This window comes from Coccomyxa subellipsoidea, assembly GCF_000258705.1.
Source record: "Coccomyxa subellipsoidea C-169, whole genome shotgun sequence".
Classification (NCBI taxonomy): domain Eukaryota; kingdom Viridiplantae; phylum Chlorophyta; class Trebouxiophyceae; family Coccomyxaceae; genus Coccomyxa; species Coccomyxa subellipsoidea.
In genome coordinates, this window is record NW_005178033.1 from 210,905 (window position 1) to 233,113 (window position 22,209).

The 22,209-nt window shown below is 50.5% G+C and overlaps 3 protein-coding genes across 3 annotated transcripts; 1 reads left to right on the plus strand and 2 right to left on the minus strand.

Moving 5' to 3' along the window:
- Nucleotides 1–413: 413 nt before the first annotated feature.
- Nucleotides 414–7,591, minus strand: COCSUDRAFT_47760 (Mg2+ transporter protein). The gene is made up of 12 exons (XM_005646626.1): nucleotides 7,364–7,591; nucleotides 6,717–7,082; nucleotides 6,079–6,212; nucleotides 5,133–5,327; nucleotides 4,580–4,789; nucleotides 3,775–3,852; nucleotides 3,219–3,386; nucleotides 2,552–2,638; nucleotides 1,985–2,104; nucleotides 1,730–1,777; nucleotides 1,274–1,411; nucleotides 414–742 (listed from the first exon to the last, which is right to left on the minus strand). Exons 2-12 carry the CDS (start codon nucleotides 6,829–6,831, stop codon nucleotides 662–664), a joined length of 1,374 nt encoding a protein of 457 aa, XP_005646683.1. The 5' UTR covers nucleotides 6,832–7,082; nucleotides 7,364–7,591; the 3' UTR covers nucleotides 414–661.
- Nucleotides 7,592–8,082: 491 nt separating this feature from the next.
- On the plus strand, nucleotides 8,083–16,994 carry COCSUDRAFT_47761 (cora-domain-containing protein; the record flags this gene model as incomplete). The annotated part of the gene is made up of 16 exons (XM_005646627.1): nucleotides 8,083–8,190; nucleotides 8,641–8,785; nucleotides 9,116–9,302; nucleotides 9,656–9,728; nucleotides 10,049–10,152; nucleotides 10,560–10,692; nucleotides 11,285–11,389; nucleotides 11,883–11,963; nucleotides 12,525–12,599; nucleotides 13,158–13,225; nucleotides 13,781–13,950; nucleotides 14,800–14,885; nucleotides 15,450–15,569; nucleotides 15,930–15,977; nucleotides 16,312–16,467; nucleotides 16,896–16,994. The coding sequence occupies 16 exons, from the start codon at nucleotides 8,083–8,085 to the stop codon at nucleotides 16,992–16,994; spliced, it is 1,758 nt and encodes a 585-aa protein (XP_005646684.1).
- A 2,391-nt stretch (nucleotides 16,995–19,385) lies between these two features.
- COCSUDRAFT_55838 (hypothetical protein) lies at nucleotides 19,386–21,680 on the minus strand (the record flags this gene model as incomplete). Its single annotated transcript, XM_005646628.1, has 8 exons — nucleotides 19,386–19,403; nucleotides 19,776–19,811; nucleotides 19,966–20,043; nucleotides 20,170–20,205; nucleotides 20,366–20,392; nucleotides 21,161–21,202; nucleotides 21,404–21,519; nucleotides 21,659–21,680. The coding sequence occupies 8 exons, from the start codon at nucleotides 21,678–21,680 to the stop codon at nucleotides 19,386–19,388; spliced, it is 375 nt and encodes a 124-aa protein (XP_005646685.1).
- Between the last annotated feature and the right edge of the window lie 529 nt (nucleotides 21,681–22,209).

Below are 22,209 nucleotides of genomic sequence, written 5' to 3' on the forward strand. Positions count from 1 at the left end.
GAACAATTATTTCGGTACATGCGGGTCCTTTGTACTGCAAAGAATTGCAACGACACGCATGCCAACACATGATCAGCAGCCTAACGAGTGATGCAATGGCAATCACACGGCAGCACCGCTCTTTGTCATGGCAGAGCGGTATCACAGAGACAACTGACGAGCTAAAAGACAAGTGAATTGCTAGGCATGGCCAGGAAAGAATACGAGTGCGGCACAAATTCTGAAGCAAGGTCTGCAGGGAGTTGCCATGCCCCCCACAAGCTGAGCTTGCCACTTTCCTCCCTGCAGGACTTGGCTAGCCAACAACTGAGCCAAACAAACCTCCCAGAGAAATCCTTGTGCAAACGGCATATGGCCTCCCTATCCAAATAGCACAACACAACACCTCTGCTGGCTTGTGTGCAAGCTTTGTCCCTCAGGAAAGCTCCAGGCTTCCTGCCCTGAATGACACCCCCGAACCAACGGAAGGCGGTGCCCATTTCCGTGCAAGCGCAGAGTCGTGGTAAATAGTAAGTAGGAATTCCAGGGCAGAAGCCTGCTTTCAGCGACCACAGATAAGACCCCAGCGGCAGCTGCTTGGGAGCAAGGCAAGCCAGCAGCACCTGGCTTGTGAGCCAGAAATGCAAAAATGATCACGTAGCCACCTGTTGAAAATTCTGGTTTAGAAGAGTTTCTTCCAGCGGCAGAAGACCACGATGGCTATGAAGATCAGCACGGCGATGGCCGATGACAGGGACGACACCTGTGCCACCACAGAGTCCTCTGTCAGATCACTCATCAATGTCAAAAAAAAATGAGATGCTTCCCAGTACCGGTGACCTTGTCTTCATTCAGAAGAAAGACACTTGCGCGGGTGACTCCCACTCGGCATGGCATGCTGGGTTACTGTGTCAAGAGCAGAGAAATAGCAGGAAACGAAACGGGTCTCTTCCTCCCAGAATCCAGATTATCAAGTGTTGGCTCAGCGCTCTTTCCTTTTGCTGTGATGGTAGAGTATTTCAGGGCTGAAGACGCACTGTTAGTATGCTGCCATAAAGTAATTAAAATAAGCATAGAACAATGAAATCAGTTCACAGACTTCTTGGAAGCCACCTGGGGCTTTCTGGTCTTATGGTCTTATCAGTGCCCATAAAACACTTACCCACCGTCCACTTCAAGTCAGAAAACTCAGATAGGGTCTGAACTCTGTCAATAATCTTGACAGCCAATTGCATGTCAATTATTTGGCCTGAATAGGCCTGGTTTGCCCTTGAACTCGAATGCAAATCAGTACAAGGAGGGTCAGGGAACGCGCCAGGACGAAGGCCTGGTAGTCATCCTCGTGGGTGTTATGCAGGTTCATGCCGAAGATGCCGCTGATGACTCCTACTATCGCCACGCACAGAGTAGCAGCCGTCAGCAGAAGCTCCAGCTGCAGCAATCACAGGAGAATGTCATTAGTCAGAATGACAATCTGACTAGTAATCCAGATGATGGACACAACTGGTCAGCACCTCGATCCGTCGAAAGCAGCTCCAGCTGAGCGCACATTGCCGCATGACTCAGCAATCAGTCACCCAGATGACAATACAGTCTCAGCAGGACACTTTACTAGGCTGCCGAGAGACCAGGTTTGCTCTCATGCATTGAACCTATCGGAAGCTTGGGAGTCTAAAGACAAAACATTTAAAAATGAAAAGACGGAGTTGCTGTACGCGGATATGCAATGGGGACAGCAGGGTGTGCTCACCCTGATGAGCTGGTTTCGGTGGTTATCAAGCTCAATGTTGATGTAATCCTGCACAAGCACACAAATATGCCTTACTGTCCAATTCTTCCCCTGCGCCTTACTGTGCGATTCTTTCTCTGCGCCCTACAAAGATGTTCAACAAGTATGTAGCACCCAAGCCTGTAGTGATAGAGAATAACAGAGTCTCTGCATGTGCCTGCCACGTGCGCTAGCGCTAGATGTACCGTTGTACATTTACTCATGGGGGTGACTCACCTCGGTGTCATCGATGTACTCGCAGAGCGTCTGCAGCTTGTTGAAGGTGTTGTCGACGTGCATAAAATAGGTCTCCAGGATCATCTCCACCTCAGCTATTTCCTCCTCATCCCTCTCAGCCTGTATCCAAATTTGAAGATCTGATATTTGAACTTTGAATTAGATTCTAAGTTCAGGTCTTTTGGGGATTGTGAAGCATGGGCAGCGCACAGCTTTCCATCAGGTCAAAGAAGTTGCAATGTGGGCAGCAGATTCCCTTGAATTCCCTTCCATTTGAGTCCAATCCCTTTCTCTCAGCTGCATGCTGTGCTTCAAGGGCATGCAACCGAAGGAAAGAAGGAGGATCGAATCAGGCATCCGCCAATATGACATATTGCAAACTTCAATGGCATTTCAAGAAGCACACAGATGACTTTTGGCACACAAGTTTATTTCCTCTTGAAAAAGCTTTCCTTCTAGGTCCCTCTATCAGCCTGATTCATATCATGTACATCCGAAAAAAGGGAAAAATGGACAAGCAAACAGGGGAATAGGCAGGCCAAAAGTTGGGAGGGTGAATAAGCGTGCCTGGTCATCGATGTGCTTGGGCGACAGGGGCGTTCCTCCCATGCTCTCGCGCATCATTCCCCCGTCCAGGCTGGCGCGCATCGAGATCTGCGAGCAGACAAAAAATCAGCGATTTGATGTTGAAAAGCATGCGAAAAGGCGACACCATCACAAGTGTTGAGTTCTATGAACCTGCCCGCCAGCTCTCCAGAAAAGTAGAACCCGTGCTGTAGTGTTGGAAGAGGATTTATGCCAAATGGCACACCACCTACATGCCTCTTTGCAAGGACATAGACGCCCTCTGACTATGTATGTACAGCCCACCTCACCCTCAGGGATGCTGTCTTAGGTGCTTTCCAGCGCCACAAGAGTTTGTCCTAAGCACTTGCTTCAATCCAGCAATGAGCAGTCAACGAGAATCCCCAGCGCTCAAGGCTGCTCTGGGCTGAGACAGCGGAGGCCCTCTGAGCAGCACGCGCCACATCAGCAACACAGCCCCCCATGATTTATGCCCCCTAGATCATAAGGGGGTTGAGATTCTATACTCCTACCTGGTGCTCCAACGGATGCGCAATGCGCATGCCACACACCACCCCAAAACACCCCCCATCATCAACTAGTTTGAGAGACGGAATTGAAATTATGCTATCTACCAATCAAAAGTGGGGACAAATAAAGATTCCCCCACCTGGCGCTCGAGCTGGTCCTGCGCGCGCGCGGTGAGGTTCATGGCGTGCATGTCGCTATCATCGTCCATGAGTTTCTCCAGCATCTCGCGCAGCGTCTGCACGCGCGTCGTCAGCCGCACCAGCCTGTTCTTTATGCGCCGCACGCGCTCCAGGCTGGCCGTGCTCACCTGCGCGCACATGCACCTTGTGTTAGTAATCCACGATAAGCGATCTGTCATGCACCCACGCACTGATGCACGGCCTCCAACTCACAAGCCAGATGCCGGACCAAACACAGTGTGGGCACCTACAGTGCATTCACACCCGTCTGCATGCATGATTTTCCCACGTCATGCTTGTTTGCTGTGACCTCTTCGAGAGACTAGCACCCGCATGGAGAGCAAGAGCTGCAGCTGCATTGTGAGAGCACCACTGGAGAGAAATGTCTTTTTTACGCACCCAGAAACAAGCAGCACGCATAACTCCAACTCCCTGTGCAGTGGTGTCGAGACCCAAGTCCTGTCAGCCTGCCAGAGCAAGATTTGAGATTCTGCTCAAGGAAGCAAGAGTGCTCACGTTTGCAGTCAGCTCGTCCAGTGCAGGGTGGGCTGCAGCCTCCAGGTCCACAGCCTGCCTCTCCAGTGTGGTCGCCACCTGCGTGCATACAATCAGCTTGCGTAAGCAACAGCTTGATTGACCGGAATATCCAGACGATGGCTCACATGGTGGGTCGGCTTCAGCCTCGGCTTGCTTTCTTGCTGCCTGTGCCCATAGCCGGGTGTCAGCAGTGCACAACGCCTCAGAAGAAAGCTAACAAGGGCAGGACTCTGCTGACGAGACAGAAGTGCCTGCAAAAGGGAGGCTTGTGGCATCCTGTGGCATGTAGATCCAAGTCCTCCAAGCATTTCACATTTCAGAGCAGGATGATACGTAACACAGAATTCCATGGATCTTGAGTGATACAGTTTCAATTGAAAAAAGAATTGAAGGGCAGAATCCCCCAATCAGTCTTTATCACACGTATTACAGCTGCAGAATGTTTGAATAGATATGGCTTGGTGACATTGCCTTGCGATACCTGCCCTCAGTGTGGAGTTTGTTGTGTAGAGGTATGGTGCTTGGGAAGTAATACTTCACCTAAATTGTTCTGTAAAGTGAGAAGAAACCGACTCACTATTTTCACAGCTCGCATGGCTCGGAGTGTTCTAAGATCCAGCTTCAATTTCAGCTGTCATCATTTACCCTACAGAGGAGGCTAAATAAACCGATGACTCAGCTCGAAAGCGCGCAGCTCGAACGGCGAAACCGTGCTCCCCCCGTCAGCAATTTTTGCAATTCTTATTTAGTCGGCCTTACTAAAAAACACTGAGCGGTGACTCACCACATCCAGTGCCACCTCAAGAGCGCGAAGCTCGAACGGCGAGCCGTGCTCCCCCGTACCCTGCTGCGCATGCGCATGCGCGGCGGCGGCTGCGGCGGTTGCTGCGGCCAGATTTGGGCTGGAGTGATAGCTCGGCAGAAAGGCCCCCGACTTGGCGCCACCAAAGTCGGCCGGCGCCAGGCGGCGCTGCAGCTCCTCTATGAACGCCACCTGGCACGCGAGTACTTGAAATTGAATACAAGCACGATGTCAAGACAGAAAGAATCTTATTTCTCTTCTTGATCACTGCAAGCCTGGCCGTCAAGGATGGTTTGCAATGTGAAAGTCAGCAGCCCAGAAGGTAATGAAACTTGTTTACTGCTTTGTGAAGTGCACCACAAACATGAGGCATGAGGCATGTCATGAAAAGGCCAAATGGCTGCCGCCCTCTGCTGATCCAACCACCATACTGATTCTCCAATGATTTTGTTCATAGTTTCAGTCAAAATGTCACAAATGTACAAATCAAATTTGCAAAAAAAACTAGGTAGTAAAGATGATCGCGGGCACGCACCACGCTCTCTTCGTCTGCGTTGAGAACCAGGACCTCATCCTTGGTGATGATGCACTTGATGTGCTCCAGGTTGACGACTAATGCTTTGTCACGGCACAGCAGCGCGGACGGGTAGCTGGCGTGAAGCTGCGGGTCCAGCAGCCTCAGGTCGCGCAGCTGCACGCCCAGCTGCTGAGTGATCTCGTGCTTGTCCGCCTGCGGGGGGAAAAACCAAGGCATAAGAAGGTCAAGATTTAGGGGTTGCGGTCGAGTCAGAAAGTCTAGCGCTCGTCTGCCTGCGCGCAGGGGAAATGGAACAAGGGAGTTGAGGGTCAGGAATCACAAATTTCTTTTAAATCAAGGGTACCTGCTTCCCGCATGCACAAATGAGGAGCCGGGAAGTGCTGAATTCGCTGGTCATGTCCTTGGATGCTGCACATAAGAAGCGCGGATTGTCTGGCCAATGTTGGGCAGGAGGGGCTTCAGACAGACCAGTGGGCCAGGGTACTTGCAAGCACAGCTTTAGACTCAACATTGCATAACATTCTGAAAACTTAACACCAGGAAAGTCTTCAGAAAGACAGCTCAGCAGCAAAATAGCTCTCAGGCAAGCACTAGCTAAGCCCACAACTCTGCCACGCTTTGATACGTTGACAACTCTCTGCAGTCCTGCTTTCCGCTGCAAAGGTCTCGACCATCTGTGCGCATGGCACGGTAAGCAAACACTAGTCCGACCAATTTCTTGCTACTGTTCTTTGGCTGGGTGCCGTCAGTGAGACAGGCAGGGAGAGTGCCCAAACCTGCCATTGGACTGCTGCCGCATCGTGACCCGTGGGTAGATAGAATGTTGCAGCCAGCTTCCTTGAGGTGAGTGGCGGACAAATGCCACAGCTTCTTCTAGGCTTGACACCGGGAAATGGGGGCGGTTATCCAGTCAACCACATGAGGGCTATGTGGGCCAGCTCACCTGCATGATTGTGGTGTCGCCGTTCTTGGCGAAGCGCACCCATTTGCGCAGGCCGATGGCGGCCGCCTTCTTGCGGTCGAACGGCGTCTGCAGCGGAGTGTGCGCGCCGTTTCCACCCCCCATCATGTCCGTGCCTGCGGGGGGAATTGCAGGGGAAAGAGTGAAGACTACACAATCTGCAGGGCACTGCCTCTGAACTCCTCTGACCCATCGTCATCATGTTCAGCCCAAGGGGCAACCAGAAGTGTATCCAAATGTGATTCAGTGTCTGACGAGTGCGAGTGGAGGAAAAGGGCCCCCGGCCGTCAAGTCTGTGTGCCAGTGTCCCTGGAACTACTTCTGTGTACCACTCATGGAGCCTTGCTCACAGCTAATTTTATATGATCCTAAGACGAAGCTGCATTGCAATCCTCAAAAGGAGCAATCGCAGGTCTTCTATCAGAACTCCTGTCAGAACTTCTCGGATGCATGCAGGCACAGAAGCTGCCCTTGAACAGTGGATCTCCACCAAGCACTTGTAGCTTCCACAAGAAACAGTGGTAGCTTCCATGTGGAGCATAACCAGCAATTCCCAAATCACAACGTCCCGCCAGTACATGCAGAGTGACTTGTGCACGCTGTTTTAGATCTGTTCCCACCTGACACAGACTTGCGCAGGCCGACCACTGGACTGGGGGGAGCGCTGTCACTCTTGGAGTCTGCGCTGCGCGCCATTCCCGACAGCAGGCTCTGCATCCTGTTCACTGCTGCCATGATTGTGGCCTGCCCTCCGCCAGCGCTGACACCTGGGTTCTGAGCTGAGACTGCAGAGTCCTGTCTGTCTAGCCGGCTGTCAGAAGACAAGCCAGGCTGTCCTCAGGCCCTCGGTGCAGGCCGGGAGCTGCCAGGTTGGGTGCTGGCGGCTGGGAAGATTGTCAATTCTCAGGGCTATCCAGATTGGACGGCTGCTTGCTGCTGCTGCTCAGGGAGGGTGGGATGGTGCAGATGGCAAGTGATGTTCTTGCCTGAATGGCACAGAACACCTGTCAGGCTTGGGAAGCTTTTCAGCAGATTGAGGTGGTGCTTGCATCTGGGTTACAGCTTCTCTGCTCATTGCTTGGCTGCCCACTTGAGACAGGTCATGTGCAATGGGTCTGGAGGTGTCCTACTAAAAAATTACGGGTTCGCGAGTACAGCACAGCAATTTCTCTTGAAGAGGCATCACAGAAAGTTGCTTGAGACATTTTACTCCATATACTCTGCCTTTGGCAAGGATGAGCCCACAAATGCAGTGGGTGGCTCGGACCTTCTTATGTATTCGACGAAATGGCTTGGCGATGTGGGCACACCTGCACCTAATGACACGTAATAATTGACAGGTGATGGGCAATGAACAAAGTCTGCTGCTCTCTACTGCGAAGAAACCCGAGCTCCCAGTGCGGCTCAAGCGTTATGAACTTCTTCTCGGACGGCTGGACTTGCAGACATACTCTGATATGCTCCGGGATACAATTATAATGTATTTGGATCTGTTATCAGGAGCAGTTGTGATAGCATCTTCTGGATTGGAGCATCTGAGATAGAAGACGAAGGACCCACGTGACTCTGCCAATTCCTATGTAGATACACCCCAGGTTCCTTGAGGCAGCAAACAGCTTTGGAATGGTGATTTAATCGAAATAAGAAAGGTGGTCCAACATTGGATACATGCACAGACAGGTCTAGTCGTTGTCTTCGTGACAAAGCTGCATCCAGCAATCTGCCTTACTTGCAAACGGCTCAGAAGGCCATCGTTCATGCAGAAGAGGCAGATCGTGTGATCTATTTCAACAACGTAATTGTCACGTCAGCGAAGATTCCTTGAGTTAGCAGGCTCCATATCAACCCAGTACAATGTAGCTACTTCCTCACCTGCTCGTGCTAGGCCGCTGATGCGGGCCTTGTGAGGATCCATATGGCATCAAGGCTTCGATAAAACATCAAAGCTAGTCAACAGGGCGACGAACAGGCTGCTGGACTAGCAAAATGCTGGTGTCAGCTGTCACTGGCAAGGGTGCCAATGGCAAGAAGAAGAAGCCTCCCTTGGGTCTGGACACGCATATGCTCAACAACAGGACCGCCGCTGCAGCTGGGGTTGGCAAACGAGGCATAGACACCAAGGCATGCCCTCCTCGCTTCACAGCTCTTACTGCGTCTGTTGTTGTCAGGCAGGAGGCATTGCAGCATAAGGGGTGTCTAACATGCTTCAAAGCCTAGCGTCCATAAACTCAGGATATCCTACCTGGTCGTGGCGTGTCCTGCCATGCTGGCCCTTCAAGCATTCTTGACTTCCAGCCGTGCAGCTCCATGCACACAGAGATAGGCTATGAAATAAACTAGAATGGTCCGCACTTCTTTGAAGTAGATTTATTCTCTACGGTCCATCTATCCGTGTCTGAATTTGCTGTTGTTTTGAGGTCCACCGGCCTGTCTATATCCAGCCCAAATTGGGGAAGGGCATAACAATGACAGCCCCATTTTAGGCGCTCCTCTGAACTTGTGCGGACGAAATAGACGGCTGGACCTTTCTATTTTGTTTTGCAGGCAACCACGAGTGCCACAACAAGGGCGGGTCTGCACGGCTCATTCACCTCTGCGCGTACCGGCAGCACGAGCAAGCTGCAGGGCCTCTCTCGCAGTGCCTCTGGCCCTCTGCTGCCGGACAGGAGCGCCAACTCTGAAGCCTCAGGTGCGCAGACCATGCAGTGCCATGCCATGCACAACTTACTTACAAACCTGAATACTGCTTTTGGCTTATGTGATAATTGCCATGCTAGCATGCTGAACTTCATTCGCACAGCATCAGCTTAGCCGTCTTGATCATGCATGTTGCCGGGGAACCACCGCGCTCTCATGAAGCAAAGGGAGTGTCCGATGCGACGGCTGTGTAATCTTGTTGGTAAGTCTCCTGGGCTGCTATGTGAAATTAGCAGCCCACAATGACGGTAATAAATGGGCGTCACACCCACTTTTGCCCGTGGTGACTTAGTGCTGACTCATGGTGATGGATGCTGTGCAGGCAGCGACGCCGGCAGCGGGCTGCGGCGGCAGAAATATGGGGGGGAGTGCGGGGGGGACCCCGGGAGCCTGCTAGACCTCCCCAACCGGACCCCCCTGCCCGGCGGTGCCAGCGCGGCGGTGCGGGGGGCCCTCGGCGGCAAAGGGAACGCCGTCGACGCCCTTGCCCTCAAGGGTATCTTTGACCGGTGTGCCCCTTGTTTTATGTATATGACAATGGGAGGCCCAAAGGAAAGCAATCCCACAATGTCACACAAATCACACCAGATAGTTCTTGGCAAAGCTGGCTTGTTCACTTTTGGATACACAGAGAGCAGATCAGCACAAGACAGACACCTGAGCACGGAAAAGGAGAAAGTCCAGCAGCAGTGACAGAGGTGGCACGATGCTTTTGCATATCCTGAGCACCGTGTTGTTATAGAAGTCTTTTTCTGACGTCAATGTTGTCCTGCTGTTGCCTGCCGCAATGAATGCCAGGCTCCTGAGAGTGATGACATGCAATGAGCGACTGCATGCAAGCTGTCTGTGGGTGTGCATGCAGGCGGCAGCTGACGGTGGCAGGGGCCAGGAAATGGATGCTGGTGGATGACAGGGGGGACGCCTGGATTATAGAGGTGACTATCCCCTTTACCATCAGCGTTCACAGTAGATTACACAGTTATTCATCCTTACGATTAGAGTGTAGTCGCTGTGAGCGCTGCTTGCACAAGCACACAGTCTCTGTACATTGCCTCCAAACTACCAAATCCTGATTGCCCCTGGTATGCATGGTTGTTTGGCTAGGCTCCAAAATACCAAACTCCGACATGCATGGTTGTTTGGCTAGGCACCGTGATCTTGTTGACCCATATGTTTACTCGCCACATGCTCAGCATCAGAAGATCAATTGCCAGAAGATCAGTTGGGTGAATTTTGGGTGTGTGTCTATGGTCAGGCGGATCGGTCGCTGCTGACTGCGCAGCTGAATCTGCACTCGCGCGACCTGAGGCTGCTCGACCCCATGCTAACCCAGATCCACCCCTCTGCCATCCTCTGCAGGTGATCTCATTTCTCTCTATTTAGCTGTATTCTTCATATTTTACCCCCCTTGAGGAAGTAGTTCCTGTGATGCAAGCTGGACGAAGTGCAGCCTGTACCCTTGTCAGCTTGGGTGTGCCTCTCAAGTATCTGCATGGATGCCATGGCCCTCACATGCAACATGTTTGCAGGGCACTGTGTTGGATATTTTGCACCCATGCCCCCAACCTGTTTTTCCTGGGTTAATCAGCTGGGCTAGGGAGGCCGGTGTGTTGTGCTATTCAGGATACTCTGTCTCGAAAGAATCCTCGTCCATACCTAGAGTGTCAAGAGATGGGTAAGTTGTTTGCATGCAGGGCCGGCATGCTGCTGGGAAAAGTAAGAGTTAGTTTGTGCAGACCCCTAAAGAGTGACTCATTGGCATGCAGGGAGCGCGTGCTGCTGGTGAACTTGGAGGGCATAAAGTGCATGGTGACTACGGATTACGTACTTGTGCTCAACGTTGACCGCCCCATGGCCCTGGACTTCTTGGACGAGCTGCAGCGGCGGCTCAGGCAGCAGGTGCGTGCATGCGACCAAGCCTTTCAAATTTAAAAACTCGAATTATTGTTGCATTTTCTGCTGTTTCTTTGGGTTGGCTGCTGCAGTCAGCGGCTACTATGCCTGCATCTGGTGTGATAGAGATCTCTTTCAGACAGAGGGTGCTCCAACCGGGGCGACTCCTTATGACCTGACAGAGAATATAACGGCAGATGCAGGCCTTGAATATGTAAGCTAGCAGACCACATGAACAGTAGAAATGCCCTGCATACCAGCTGTAAAACGCCGGACTGGTACATTTCTTGCTGTCGTTTTTTGTACCCCTGACAAGTACAAGCAGTGCCAAGCGTGAGTCTCCTAAGCTAAGGTGCTTCTGGTGTTTAATCAGTCCGCCCAATACTGGGGATCTGCTCGTCAATGTCAGGGCACCAGGATATGGCCTGCCCAACTCGACATTGAGAAATAAGAAATGCAAATCGAGGCTGGGGAGCTTGGAACAGTAGAATAATTCACAAGGCGATGCATGGAAGAGACCCAGTTTTGTTTTTGAACGTGATGCAAAAATTATGTGCGGACCATCTCTGCATCTTCACATGCATGCATGCATGCGCAGGCTGACGCATTGATGGAGGATGCTGACATCGGCGCTGAGTCAGGCGACAGGGACCACGCGCGAATGCCATTCGAGCTACGCGCGCTCGAAGTCGCGCTGGACGTGGTGAGTCATCTGGTAGTCACTTGTTGTAAGCTTCTTCGGAGGTGTCTGATCTGAAATAGAGGTGATGGGTTGGCCTTTTCCTGCAACGCCTTTGAGGTTGCACAGCTGCATGTTAACAATGTTGTGCTGGACGTGGTGAGTCATTGTCATTCCTAAGTCAGTCATACAGCAGAGAATGGGTGCTGCTGCGTTTGCTAGTAGCTGTGCTGGAAATTTTGAGTCTGTGCTCACCGTGTCAGTGGTATATCATCCTCAGCATATAACACTGCTACATTTTTGTCTTGTCAAAGAAGGTGTGTGCAAGTTGATCTGTTGGGAGACTGCAGCGGCATATGGGCTCTTCATGGCCATGATATTGTGGTTTGCCAGATATTCTGTATTGGGCGGACAAAATAAACACCAGAAGCACCTTAGCTTAGGAGGCACACGCTTGGCACTGCTTGTAACTGGTAGATAATCCCGTTGCTGAGCCCGAATTACTGCTGCATTGTAGACGTGCCAGCACTTTGAGCGCCTGACGAAGAACCTGGAGACCGTCGCCGTCCCCTTGCTTCAGACCGCTACTGCCAGCAAGGTGCGCAGCATTTCTCGACATCTATGGACGTCACGATTTAAGTTCCCACTTCCTGTATTGTTATGGCCCCACAGACATGGCTGCAAACGCCCTGCATGTATGCCCTATGGCCTTTGGCTTTGGGGATGCCGACCTGTATTGATACTAGTGATATAATAGTAATATGGCCGTTCTTCTCAAGCTCTGTCAGTTCTCCAGGCGCAAATGACAGTCTGAAGCATATCTGGCAGATGATGGCGAGGGCAAAGGCTCCTCATTCTGCTTGCTCAGCACGAATGAGATGTACTGTGGTAGTCATCACAAAACCCGCACCCTCGGCGGTGCGGGAAATTTTTCAAGTCAACTTTTAGGGTTCTACCAGGGTCATGCTCCGTTGGATTTGTTGAGAGCTTTCCGAGTCTGGTCTCAGAATTATCACAGGTCTTATCTTTTGGGAGATAAGGTCCTTATTTATACACCCTTTTCTGCCAAAACTATTTTTTTGTTATTGCGGGTTCTAAAATGACTACTACATCAACTACACTGAGAATAATGTGTAAGTTCCAGCAACGCGTTGCGCAGGTGACCACTGACTTCCTGGACAGGCTTCGGCAGATGAAGGCGCGAATGAACGGCCTCAAAACAAAGGTGGAAACGGTGAGGACAGGTCTTTAAGCCATGTCTGCTCCAACACACACCCCTATGAATTACCTTTCCACGAACCTTAGACCCTATCTCCCAAAACATGAAAATTGTGATAATTATTTGACCAAATTCAGAAAACTCTCGAGCATTCCAACAGAGCATGACCCTGGTAGACCCCTAAAAGTTGGTTTGAATAATCCCCCGCACCATCGAGGGTGCGGGTTTTAGAATGACTACTACAGTACATCTCGTTCGTGCTGCAACACGCGGACCACACAATGATGACTCATGATGAGGATGGGTTCTGACATGTCTTGCGCATCACCGCTTGCATGCCTTGCAAGTGTATTGAGATTCTCTGCGGCTGAGTCCCCCGAGAGCGCTTCATGTAGCTAAACAAAAGAGCAGGTCAAAATCTCTTGAGACATTTTGTAAGGCGTGCAATTGCTGATGCATATTTCAATGGATTTAGAGGGTGACTAAAGGTCTGCAAACGAGCGTGCCATATGGTTGACTCATCGCCAACGTGTAGAGCTTAGTCACCGCTGAGTCACTGCCATGCTGGCGCAGATGAAGGAGGTTCTCGAGAAATACCTGGAGGACGAGGATGACATGCTGGACATGAACCTCACCGCCAGGTCAGCCACTATTTCTGCGCTTGATCTTGATCACCACTTCCCTCATGTTGATATAGTAGCTGTGCACTCCTCTTGCAGAGGCACAGGCATTCCCTGCGAGCCAGCCCATGCCGTTGAGATGTGTGCAAAAAGGCACCCCCCGCTCTTGTTCTCTCTGTCGAGAGGCATGCGCAGGAGTGCAAAAGGCACAGGAATAATTAACAATAAGACTGTATTTCTGGCCAGTACAATGCGATAACACGCAATCCACTAAAAGGTGCTTTTTGGGGGCCTTTATAGTCTTTTTGAGGAAACACTCCATCCCCAAGCCTGTGAACACTCGATTAAAGATAGGAAATACATTGCAAAGGAATTTTACTTTGATTGTTCAAGGAAAAATAAAATCTTTACTTCATCATACATATGTGTTGCTCAAGGAAACCGCGTTTTTTTTGCTTTATTTCCGCCAGTAATTCTAGCATTTTGTCGCAATGTATCTTGAGGTTGATCGCAATGTACTGTGAGGTTGATCGCATGCGGTGACCCTGGTCAAAAGAGAGGGGATTTACGCCGCAGGGGTCAGGGGACGAGGCATGCATCGTTCCAGCTGCAGCGGGAATCGATGCAGCGCCACAAGGGCCCCAGCCGCCACTCCCTCTCTCTGGTCAGGCACACTTCGGGGCACTGGCCCCAGCTGTCCGTGCGAACCTCCATGCACTCGGCGGGAGCCAACTTCTCAGAAGACGGTGAGCCACTCTGATTCACTGTTTTTTATTTTTATTTTTTAAAAATTGCGCGCTAGGTGGGCTAGAGATTTTGTCGGGATTGCTTGAAACACAGCTTCATTGGCACACCCAAATGCTGGTCAGAGTGCTGTGATCCAAAGTCCAGTAGCGTTGTTTGTGCGCACTTCCAAGCACTCTGCGGGAGCCAACTACCCAGAAGACGGTGAGCCATTCTGATTATCTCTGCACGCTAGGTGAGCTAGAAATTTTGCTGGGATTGCTTCAATCACAGCTTCATTGGCACACCCAAACGCTGGTCACAGTGCTCTGATCTACAGTCCAGCACCGTTGTTTGTGCGCACCTCCATGCACTGGGCTGGGGCCAACTTGCCAGAAGACGGTGAGTTGCCCTGAGGTCTACATTCTGCGTTTGAAAGCTGGAGGCTCCCAAGGGGGAATGGCTGCAGCAGAGCAAGCTGTGTACGTGTCTGTTTTGGCTTTTTGGCAAATCTTTCTGCATGTCTGCTGCACAGCATGGCTCCAAAGGAGGTTGCTTCCCACTTGCCACCATCCTGTGGTAAAGAAAGGCAGCTGCAAAAATCGCCACTTGTTTCACTTTGGTGTCATCCTCCAAGGTCACGTTAGTATGGGGAAGCTGCTGCTCGATTTTAAGGAGGTCCTGGCGCAGCCACTTGATGTGGCGATTTGTTGGGATGATTTGCATCAGGCCTGGACATATCCTGATAACTTTTTATGACTAGACATAAGTTTGTCCCTGCATGCACGCGAAAATACGATCAGCTCCAGAAGCTGATGGCACTGTTTGTTTATTGCACACAACCATCTAACAATGTCTTATACGCTGCGCAGGCGGCGAGGGCGGCAGCCCGGATGACCTGGCAGAGCAGATGGAGGCAGCTGCCGAGCAGCTGGCGGCTGCCAAGCGCGCAGCCGAGGTGCGCCGCCCAATTTTTCACCCCCTCTCTCCTTCAACCCCTTTTTTATATATAGGTTTGAAAGGGGTGATGTAATCCCTGGACTCTTAAGCCCTCGCTCAACCTTGAAACGGGGCTCCCGAATTTCGCTGACATGCAAGGCAGGGATGCTTGAGGACGTTCCTGGCTCGGTCTATGGTGCACTCCATTATTTCGACTCCAGGCAAACACGATTGTCATTTTTTCTCTCCAAAGTGCATTGGTCTGTTACATTCTTTCCAGAACATCTTTCTAGGATCTGGGGGACTTAAGTTTTGCTCCATGAAAGGATCACATGTGTCTTGTTGGACAAAAGGGCCATACAGAGAAAGGGGCCACCCTGTTATGTGACATGCAAGGCAGACATGCTTGAGGGTAGTTCTGGCCTGGTCTATGGGGTCGTTATGTCACTGCAAGTCCAAGTACATGCACCATGTTCTTGTATCTAGAATGCAGTCTTTATCTAGAGTGCCTATAGTGGTCCTTGTTTGAGGGGGGTTGGGACTTTTTTGTTGAAATGAAGATTGAGAGATTGTTGCCTGTCAGGCGCGGCGGCGCGAGGAAGCTATCACGGAAGTTGAGATGGTGCTTCAGACATATTTTCATAATCTAGACAACTCCTACAACAAGCTGCAGACCATCAACGAGTACATGGACGATGTGGAGGTGAGTCATCGCCCCGCTGACTCACCATCTGTTTCTTCATCCTTTTTGGGTGTATAAGCCTTCTTTCATGCCGTGCACAGCTTCATGTCATGTCAACATGGCAACTTGTTTGTGATTGTCCCCCCATTGGTAACTACCACCCTCTAAGCACTTGAAACACACTTTTTGTAGCGCACTGCAATCTAACAAAAGTGCGTAAGACTTTGGGGCATTGCTGCAACTATTGAAAGATGTGGATGCCTGTGAGATTGCTGCTCCATCGCTTGAATCTTGCCTTTACAGAAGATACATAGAAAAAACAAAAAAACCCCAAAAAAAAGACCATTACAGATGTGTTGAAGATTCTTTCTGCGTGCGCAGGAGTTCATTGACTTGGAGATGGACGCGTACCGGAACAATGTCATCCGGGTGAGGCCCTCCCCATTACTAGATGTTCGCAGACACTCAGTACTGGACTCCACGTTTTCCAAGATCATGCTGGCATCACTCTTGCTCATTCTTCACATCCCGATACCGTATCAGGGTTGTATCATGACTGCTCTGCTGTGTTTGCAAGTCAATGCATGTCCTTCAAAAATTTGCCCAGCACACTCTACCTGGACCTTGCATCGCGCGCACAGATTTCTCCCTGCAACGCTGCGCACACACATGTCACATGCCACCTCAGCGCCGTGTCAGCACCTGCCACCTCAGCGTAAGGCCTGACACTGTCTTTCAAATTCAAATTTGAAAGTGCCCGCAGATGCGGGTGATGCTCAATGCGTCGGCACTTTCGGGAGTCATAATATTCACGATCAGCAATATCTTCGGCATGAACCTGGGCGTCGCGCCTGATCGGCTGCAGGGGAATGCCGGGTTTAGCGGCAGCACCTTCCTCGGCTACCCTTTATTTCTAACGGTGCGCCCCTTCCAAACAGGAAGCGAATCAAGTATAGGCCCCTGGACCTGTGAAAAAGAGCCCGGCAACGCTGTTCGAACCCAAAAATTTATGCTTTATGTGCTTACCTTTCCTTGATGATAGCCCGGACATAACACAGCTGCACCAATCGCTTTTGCCCAAGCACAGCATGCCACGGATGTTTTTTGCACAATTTGGGGGGCAGCGTGGAAGTGAAACCCGAGGCGAGAACTGGTCAGGTTGGGCCATTTCTGAGGTCATGACCGTAAGTATGGTAGATAGAGGCCATTAGTGAGTCTACTCGTGCGGCAAGTGTCAGCTCCTCTTTTCAGGAGCTTATTCTGCACGGCTGATGCCTGTAGTATCTCCTGCTGTTTTACTTTTAAAGGCACCACAGTACTTGATGTATTGTGCTGCAATTTGCGCAGGTGACAATAGTGACATGTGGGGCTTCGGTGCTGGTCTACATGGCGTTCCTGTTGTACTTGCACCTTGTGAAATTGGGCCCCTCAAACATCTCGGGTTGATCTAGTGAGTGAGTGAAGTGGCTGCTGCTGAGCTCAGGGAGCTGTCAAACTCATTGCAATGTTCAAGATTTGAGGAAACAAAACTAGTGTGGAAGACTGTATCGATTCCTTACACTTACAACATTTGCGCATCCTGCGATACGTATGCCATTCACACTATGAATAAGAGGAGCTTGTTTGGGTGTCCAATTGGGGGCCGGTTCAAGCCGTAAGGCCCACATTCCTTAAATGTGATAAAAACAAGCCGGAAATGCCCCTGGTATTGACTGTGTCATATTGCATGTGGGTTAGCAGCAGATGGCGGATTTGCTATCAGCCTGAAGCACTTGCCAACTAGAAGCGTGCACGGCAATTTCTGCAACCTTTGATACAGTCCATTTTACTGCCGAGCGCAGCAAGGACAGAAAGGAGCTTGCAACCTCACAGCAACCTTTAATGAGTCTAATCAAAGCTCTGACCCCGCATCATGCGGCATTGCTGGCATGCCAGTATGACATTCATCGCGATCGCTGCTTGCAAAGTGAGCTTTATTACCCTCCACCATAGATATACCCCAGCCCCTTTTCATTCAACATCATCCTGGCTTGGCCAATCACCATACACCAGTGGCAGATGCCCCTTGACAGCTCTCAACAGACACACCTTCTATACACTTCCAAGGCATATGTGTCTCTTTATTCATTCATGATGCAATATGTATCCTGCATCAAAGATACCGCGTTCATTGGGCACCTCAACTCAGTTGTTGCTCACCCCTAACTGAAAATTATCATGCAACTACCCCTCAACTCACTTTGAACTGTATCCTACATGATGCACAACATGCCATGCAGTGCTTGGCACCTGCTTTCCTTCATCTGACCGCTGCTAAAAAGGCTGCGAGGAAACGAATACAACAGCAAAGGCCCACCAAAAGTGACACTAACAGGCATACACAGGCCCTGTCTGCCAACTCTGGACCTTTGACAAATTGCCCTTGCTGCTGGTTTAATGTCACATCGCGTAGAGTTCTTTCTAGTAAGGTTCTTTCAGCTCGAGATTTGCATGTACAAATGGCGCGTTACTATCCGCCATGAACCAGGCAAAGGAATAACGATCGATTCTGTATTGTGCTGTTTCATGACAGCATTGGCTGTGGGTTTCCATCAGACAACGCCGATAGGGGCCAAGAAGGCTCCAGAGTTTGGATCAAAGCTCGGAACCCCGGCTGCCGCCGATGAGACCGCCTTCAGAGGAATGAGACCGAAATCTGTACCAGTTTGTTGGAAGCAATCATTAGCAAAACCGGTAGCACTATAAGAAAATTGCCCGGATGCAATGCTGCTAATGCTGCTTGGGGGACACGGATTTCCTGCAAGGGCACAGATAGAATTGGGTTGAAAATGAATTGATAGAATCAGATGAAAGTCAAAATGGATTTGAAGGTGGCATCTCATAAGACATGTCAGGTTGATATTGTCAGCCAGCATCATGCCACGATGCCTGCTGAATGAAGACAACTGCGCATTGGTATGCCCTGAGACTTGAGCAACCCACTTGGTTCTACCTTCCTAGCAATACGATGTTCTTGGCAACACAACACCTCTGTCTGATGTAATGGCCATCTGTCTCCAGGCAAGGAGTGCACAAGGTGTCCACCAACTAACTCAACGCCGCAAGCGTTACTCAATCAAGCATGCCGCAACATCATCAACCCACGCTAAAGCATGGTGAGATCAGCCAGGGGTGGGCAAGCAGATCATGATATCGAAGCTGGAACTTCCGGGAGTTATTGAGCCAGCAAGACGCACCTAAGGGGCAGCAAGGGGTGGCGCCAGTGTCAGGGACGGCAAGGGTCAGCTGGCCATAGCTCAATATGTTGCAGGTGATCGTGCCCCTAAAACCGGCTAAGTAGAAAGGCTCTGTTGTGGAGCATGTGGGTGATTCGTAGTAGAATCTAAAGGAAGGGAACGCTCCATCGAACCCAAGCCGCAAGAGGTACCTAAGAAGCACCAGCAACTTCATCTCAGAGTATTGACAGCAGAAGCTGCAATCGCCCCACAAGAGGCAAATGGCTCAGAGAAGCTAGAGGATCTCAAAGAATGGAAGACAAGCTGCTTATCCTACAGTGCTAAGAACCTATCACCGATGCACATGCATGCCATGTGCTACTTATGTTAGCCCTGCCACATTCTATGGAGAAGGGACCTGTTCATTACCAATACGGATCACACATTGTTGTGTCTTACACCAGAACGTTTGTTGCATCGCCAGATGCACGGGCGGGTTGCAAGTTGGCCTGCCAATTTGGGGCAAATGGCATGAGAGGACATTACCCAGACGAAGTGATGAGGGTCACGGTTTGTGTATCGGCAGTAACAAAGGTTCCAAGGATGGCGCCACTGCCATCAATTACAGACGTCGCAGGCCCTGCAAAGAGCTAAATTGTTTTAGCAAGGGAATAACACATTCTTTCAACAGATACCCACATGCAATCCTCACTCACATGCCAATGATTTTTCAGCATCTAATCCAGTTTTTAAGTCTTGACAATAAACGCCACAAGGTCAGACCCTGTCAAACATATCGCTGCATTGTACTGGTAGTCTGCCTGATGATTACCAAAGTTAATGACCATATATGACTATATACTTTGACAGCTGTTCCAACCTTGCTGCATATGTTTCGGGCAAGCTATGGTTCAATCGCATTCCTCAGTCTGGGTTGAATGCCAGGTGACCTCAAGCTCCAAATTTCAGAATTCATACTGAGTATTGGTGCAGGGACCGGGCACAGAATTACCTGCTGGACCCTGTGCGCCTTGCGCTCCGGGAGGACCTGTTGCGCAGGCAAAAGCATCGTTCTCACAAATCGCAAGATTGAACACAACAGCATATATCTTTAAGGGGAACGCCACCAGTCTAGGTGAGTGCCAGGTGACCTCAAGCTCAAAGCTTAAGGATTCATACTAAGTATTGGGGCACAGAATTACCTGTTGGACCTTGTATGAATGGACCAGTCGGGCCCACTGGACCAATCGGGCCCTGTGCGCCTTGCGCTCCGGGAGGACCTGTTGCGCAGGCAGAAGCATCGTTCTCACAAACTGCAAGATTGAACACAACAGCATGTATCTTAGAGGGGAAGTCCAATAGATGATGACAAGGTAGCATAAGTGCAATTTCTAGAGTGAGATCACCCGCTGGGCCGTCGGTGCCGTTGAAGCCTGCCGGACCTGCACAAGCACATGCACCACTATTGGGAGGAAATACCATGCCAAGCCTCAACAGGGAGCTGTGACAAAACATGTGAGTCCCTCACTCTTTTGAAGCGCTGTGTACAAGAGAAGGTCTGAACAAAGCAGCATAGGTCAGAGGGTATTTGAGTTGATGTACCTGGGGGACCTGCAGGGCCTTGTGGACCTGTTGCCCCAAATCAAATACACATCTCAGCACATGGAAGTAGCTGCAATGAGCAATTGACTCCTCAGTTTCGTAACAATCGATTGGATCAGTCGGTCAAATGCTCAGTTGGGCCTTCTCCAAGCACACAATAAGACTTCTGAGCCGAGCCACCCTAATAACACTCCCCCAGACTAGGTGCAGTCCTCTAAGATTCCCTCAGCATGGGCACAAATCTAAAATGCTGCCATACAATAAGCGCCTGAGGAACCAAGATGCCTTGCAAGCTGGTCGATTGTAGGGGCAAAATTCAATCAAGGTGATAACGTATAGAGCTCAAGGGTCATTTCACCTGGTGCCCCGTCAGCGCCATTCATGCCGTCAGCACCTGCAGTACAAGAAGATGTCACCGACAAGGCATGTGCTTCCTCGATTGCAGGAAGCCATCGTGCTACTTCTGACTCAAGTGCTTGGTCACTGCCGGATTTCTGAACTCATTCCACTTTTGTGGGGTTTGATTTACACAGGGGGTTGCTACTACAGATCTGTGTATTTAGTCTCCCTACAATCATAAGCAGAGGGAGAACTGCTCATTCTCTAGCACTGGGAACGCAATGTGCGTTGTACACTTGGCGCGCTTGTTGCCCCACAGCAACAGCCTTAAGCAAAATCTTCCAAGTCTGACCATCTATGATCTACCAGTACACGGCGCATGAAAGATAATACACCACAGCATTCTACAAGTGTGTGTTAGCTAGCAGGGTATAGGTATGAAGGTTAGTTGCATACCTGCTGGTCCAATCGGGCAAATCTCCTGGCAGTTGCCGTCTGCTGCAGCATCACCAGGACATTGTTAGGTTAGACTTATGTGATAGCGGGAACGGGTTTCCTGTGACGAACATGTCTGACTCACCTGTCATGTTTATCCGACCATTGGCTGCCTGCGCGTATGAAAATCCCCTGTCAGTGGCCGTAGCAAAGTGGATATGTGTGACACGATAGGCTGAAAGCGGCATTGGTTCAAGTGCTGACCTTCAAAGCGTCGACCTCCGCCCGAAGCGCTTTTACATCGGCCTTGCTTGCTGGTCCTATGGTGTACGCCGTGTCGACAAGGGCGTCCACAAGGGTTTCATTCCTGAAGATGCCTCCTGTCACGACTCACTTCTGTCGTCAGCTGAAGAGACCGCAGCCTTACTGAGCTGTCCAGAGGTTTGTTTTGAAACCTGCCCGTTGGTGACTCATGTCGGACATCGAGCAGGCCTAGTGGCTACGCGCTAAGAAGCATACCTGCGGCCCTCGCCAGTGGCATATGCGGCATCAAAATTGCGCATTGCGCAAACAGCGAGATTATGAGGGTGTAGCCTGCCAGGTTGTTGTGAGTGCTCCTGCATATCAGTGTGCAACAAGGTCATTACCAGTGGAGGAGCTCCGCCTGTAGCCTAAGTTGGGATGCCAGACAAATCTGTAGCAGCACTTTACGGAGGAAGGCTGCACGGAAGCCTCTAATTGGGACAACCACTGAGCACACCTCACCGTCACACCATGCACAAGCGCCAAACCGTCTCTCGCACCCTCACCTTGTTTTTAACTTCCGGCCAGCCATGTTTTTTGCAGTGAAGAGAGGGGCAGTTCTGCCACCACTTGTTGGGCTATCGGCAATAGCCTATTGCTGAAAGCTTTTCTCCTGGAAAAGAAGCAAGGGGCAAGTAGAGCTTTGCAGAATTAGATATCTCAGCTTGCGAGTCGAAGCTGCCCACAAAAGGAGCTCACCAATATTGCAATGCGTCACGTTATGATAAAAACAGGTGTTAATTCAGGTATAAAAGCTGGTCCTCTAT

Excerpts from the sequence above, each read along its gene's own strand:
- COCSUDRAFT_47760 (XM_005646626.1), bottom strand. The coding sequence starts at position 6,831 with ATGGCAGCAGTGAACAGGATGCAGAGCCTGCTGTCGGGAATGGCGCGC. Across the intron at positions 6,213-6,716 it reads CCTGCGCAAGTCTGTGTCAG|GCACGGACATGATGGGGGGT; the intron begins GTGGGAACAGAT and ends TTCCCCCCGCAG. Across the intron at positions 4,790-5,132 it reads ACGCAGACGAAGAGAGCGTG|GTGGCGTTCATAGAGGAGCT; the intron begins GTGCGTGCCCGC and ends CTCGCGTGCCAG.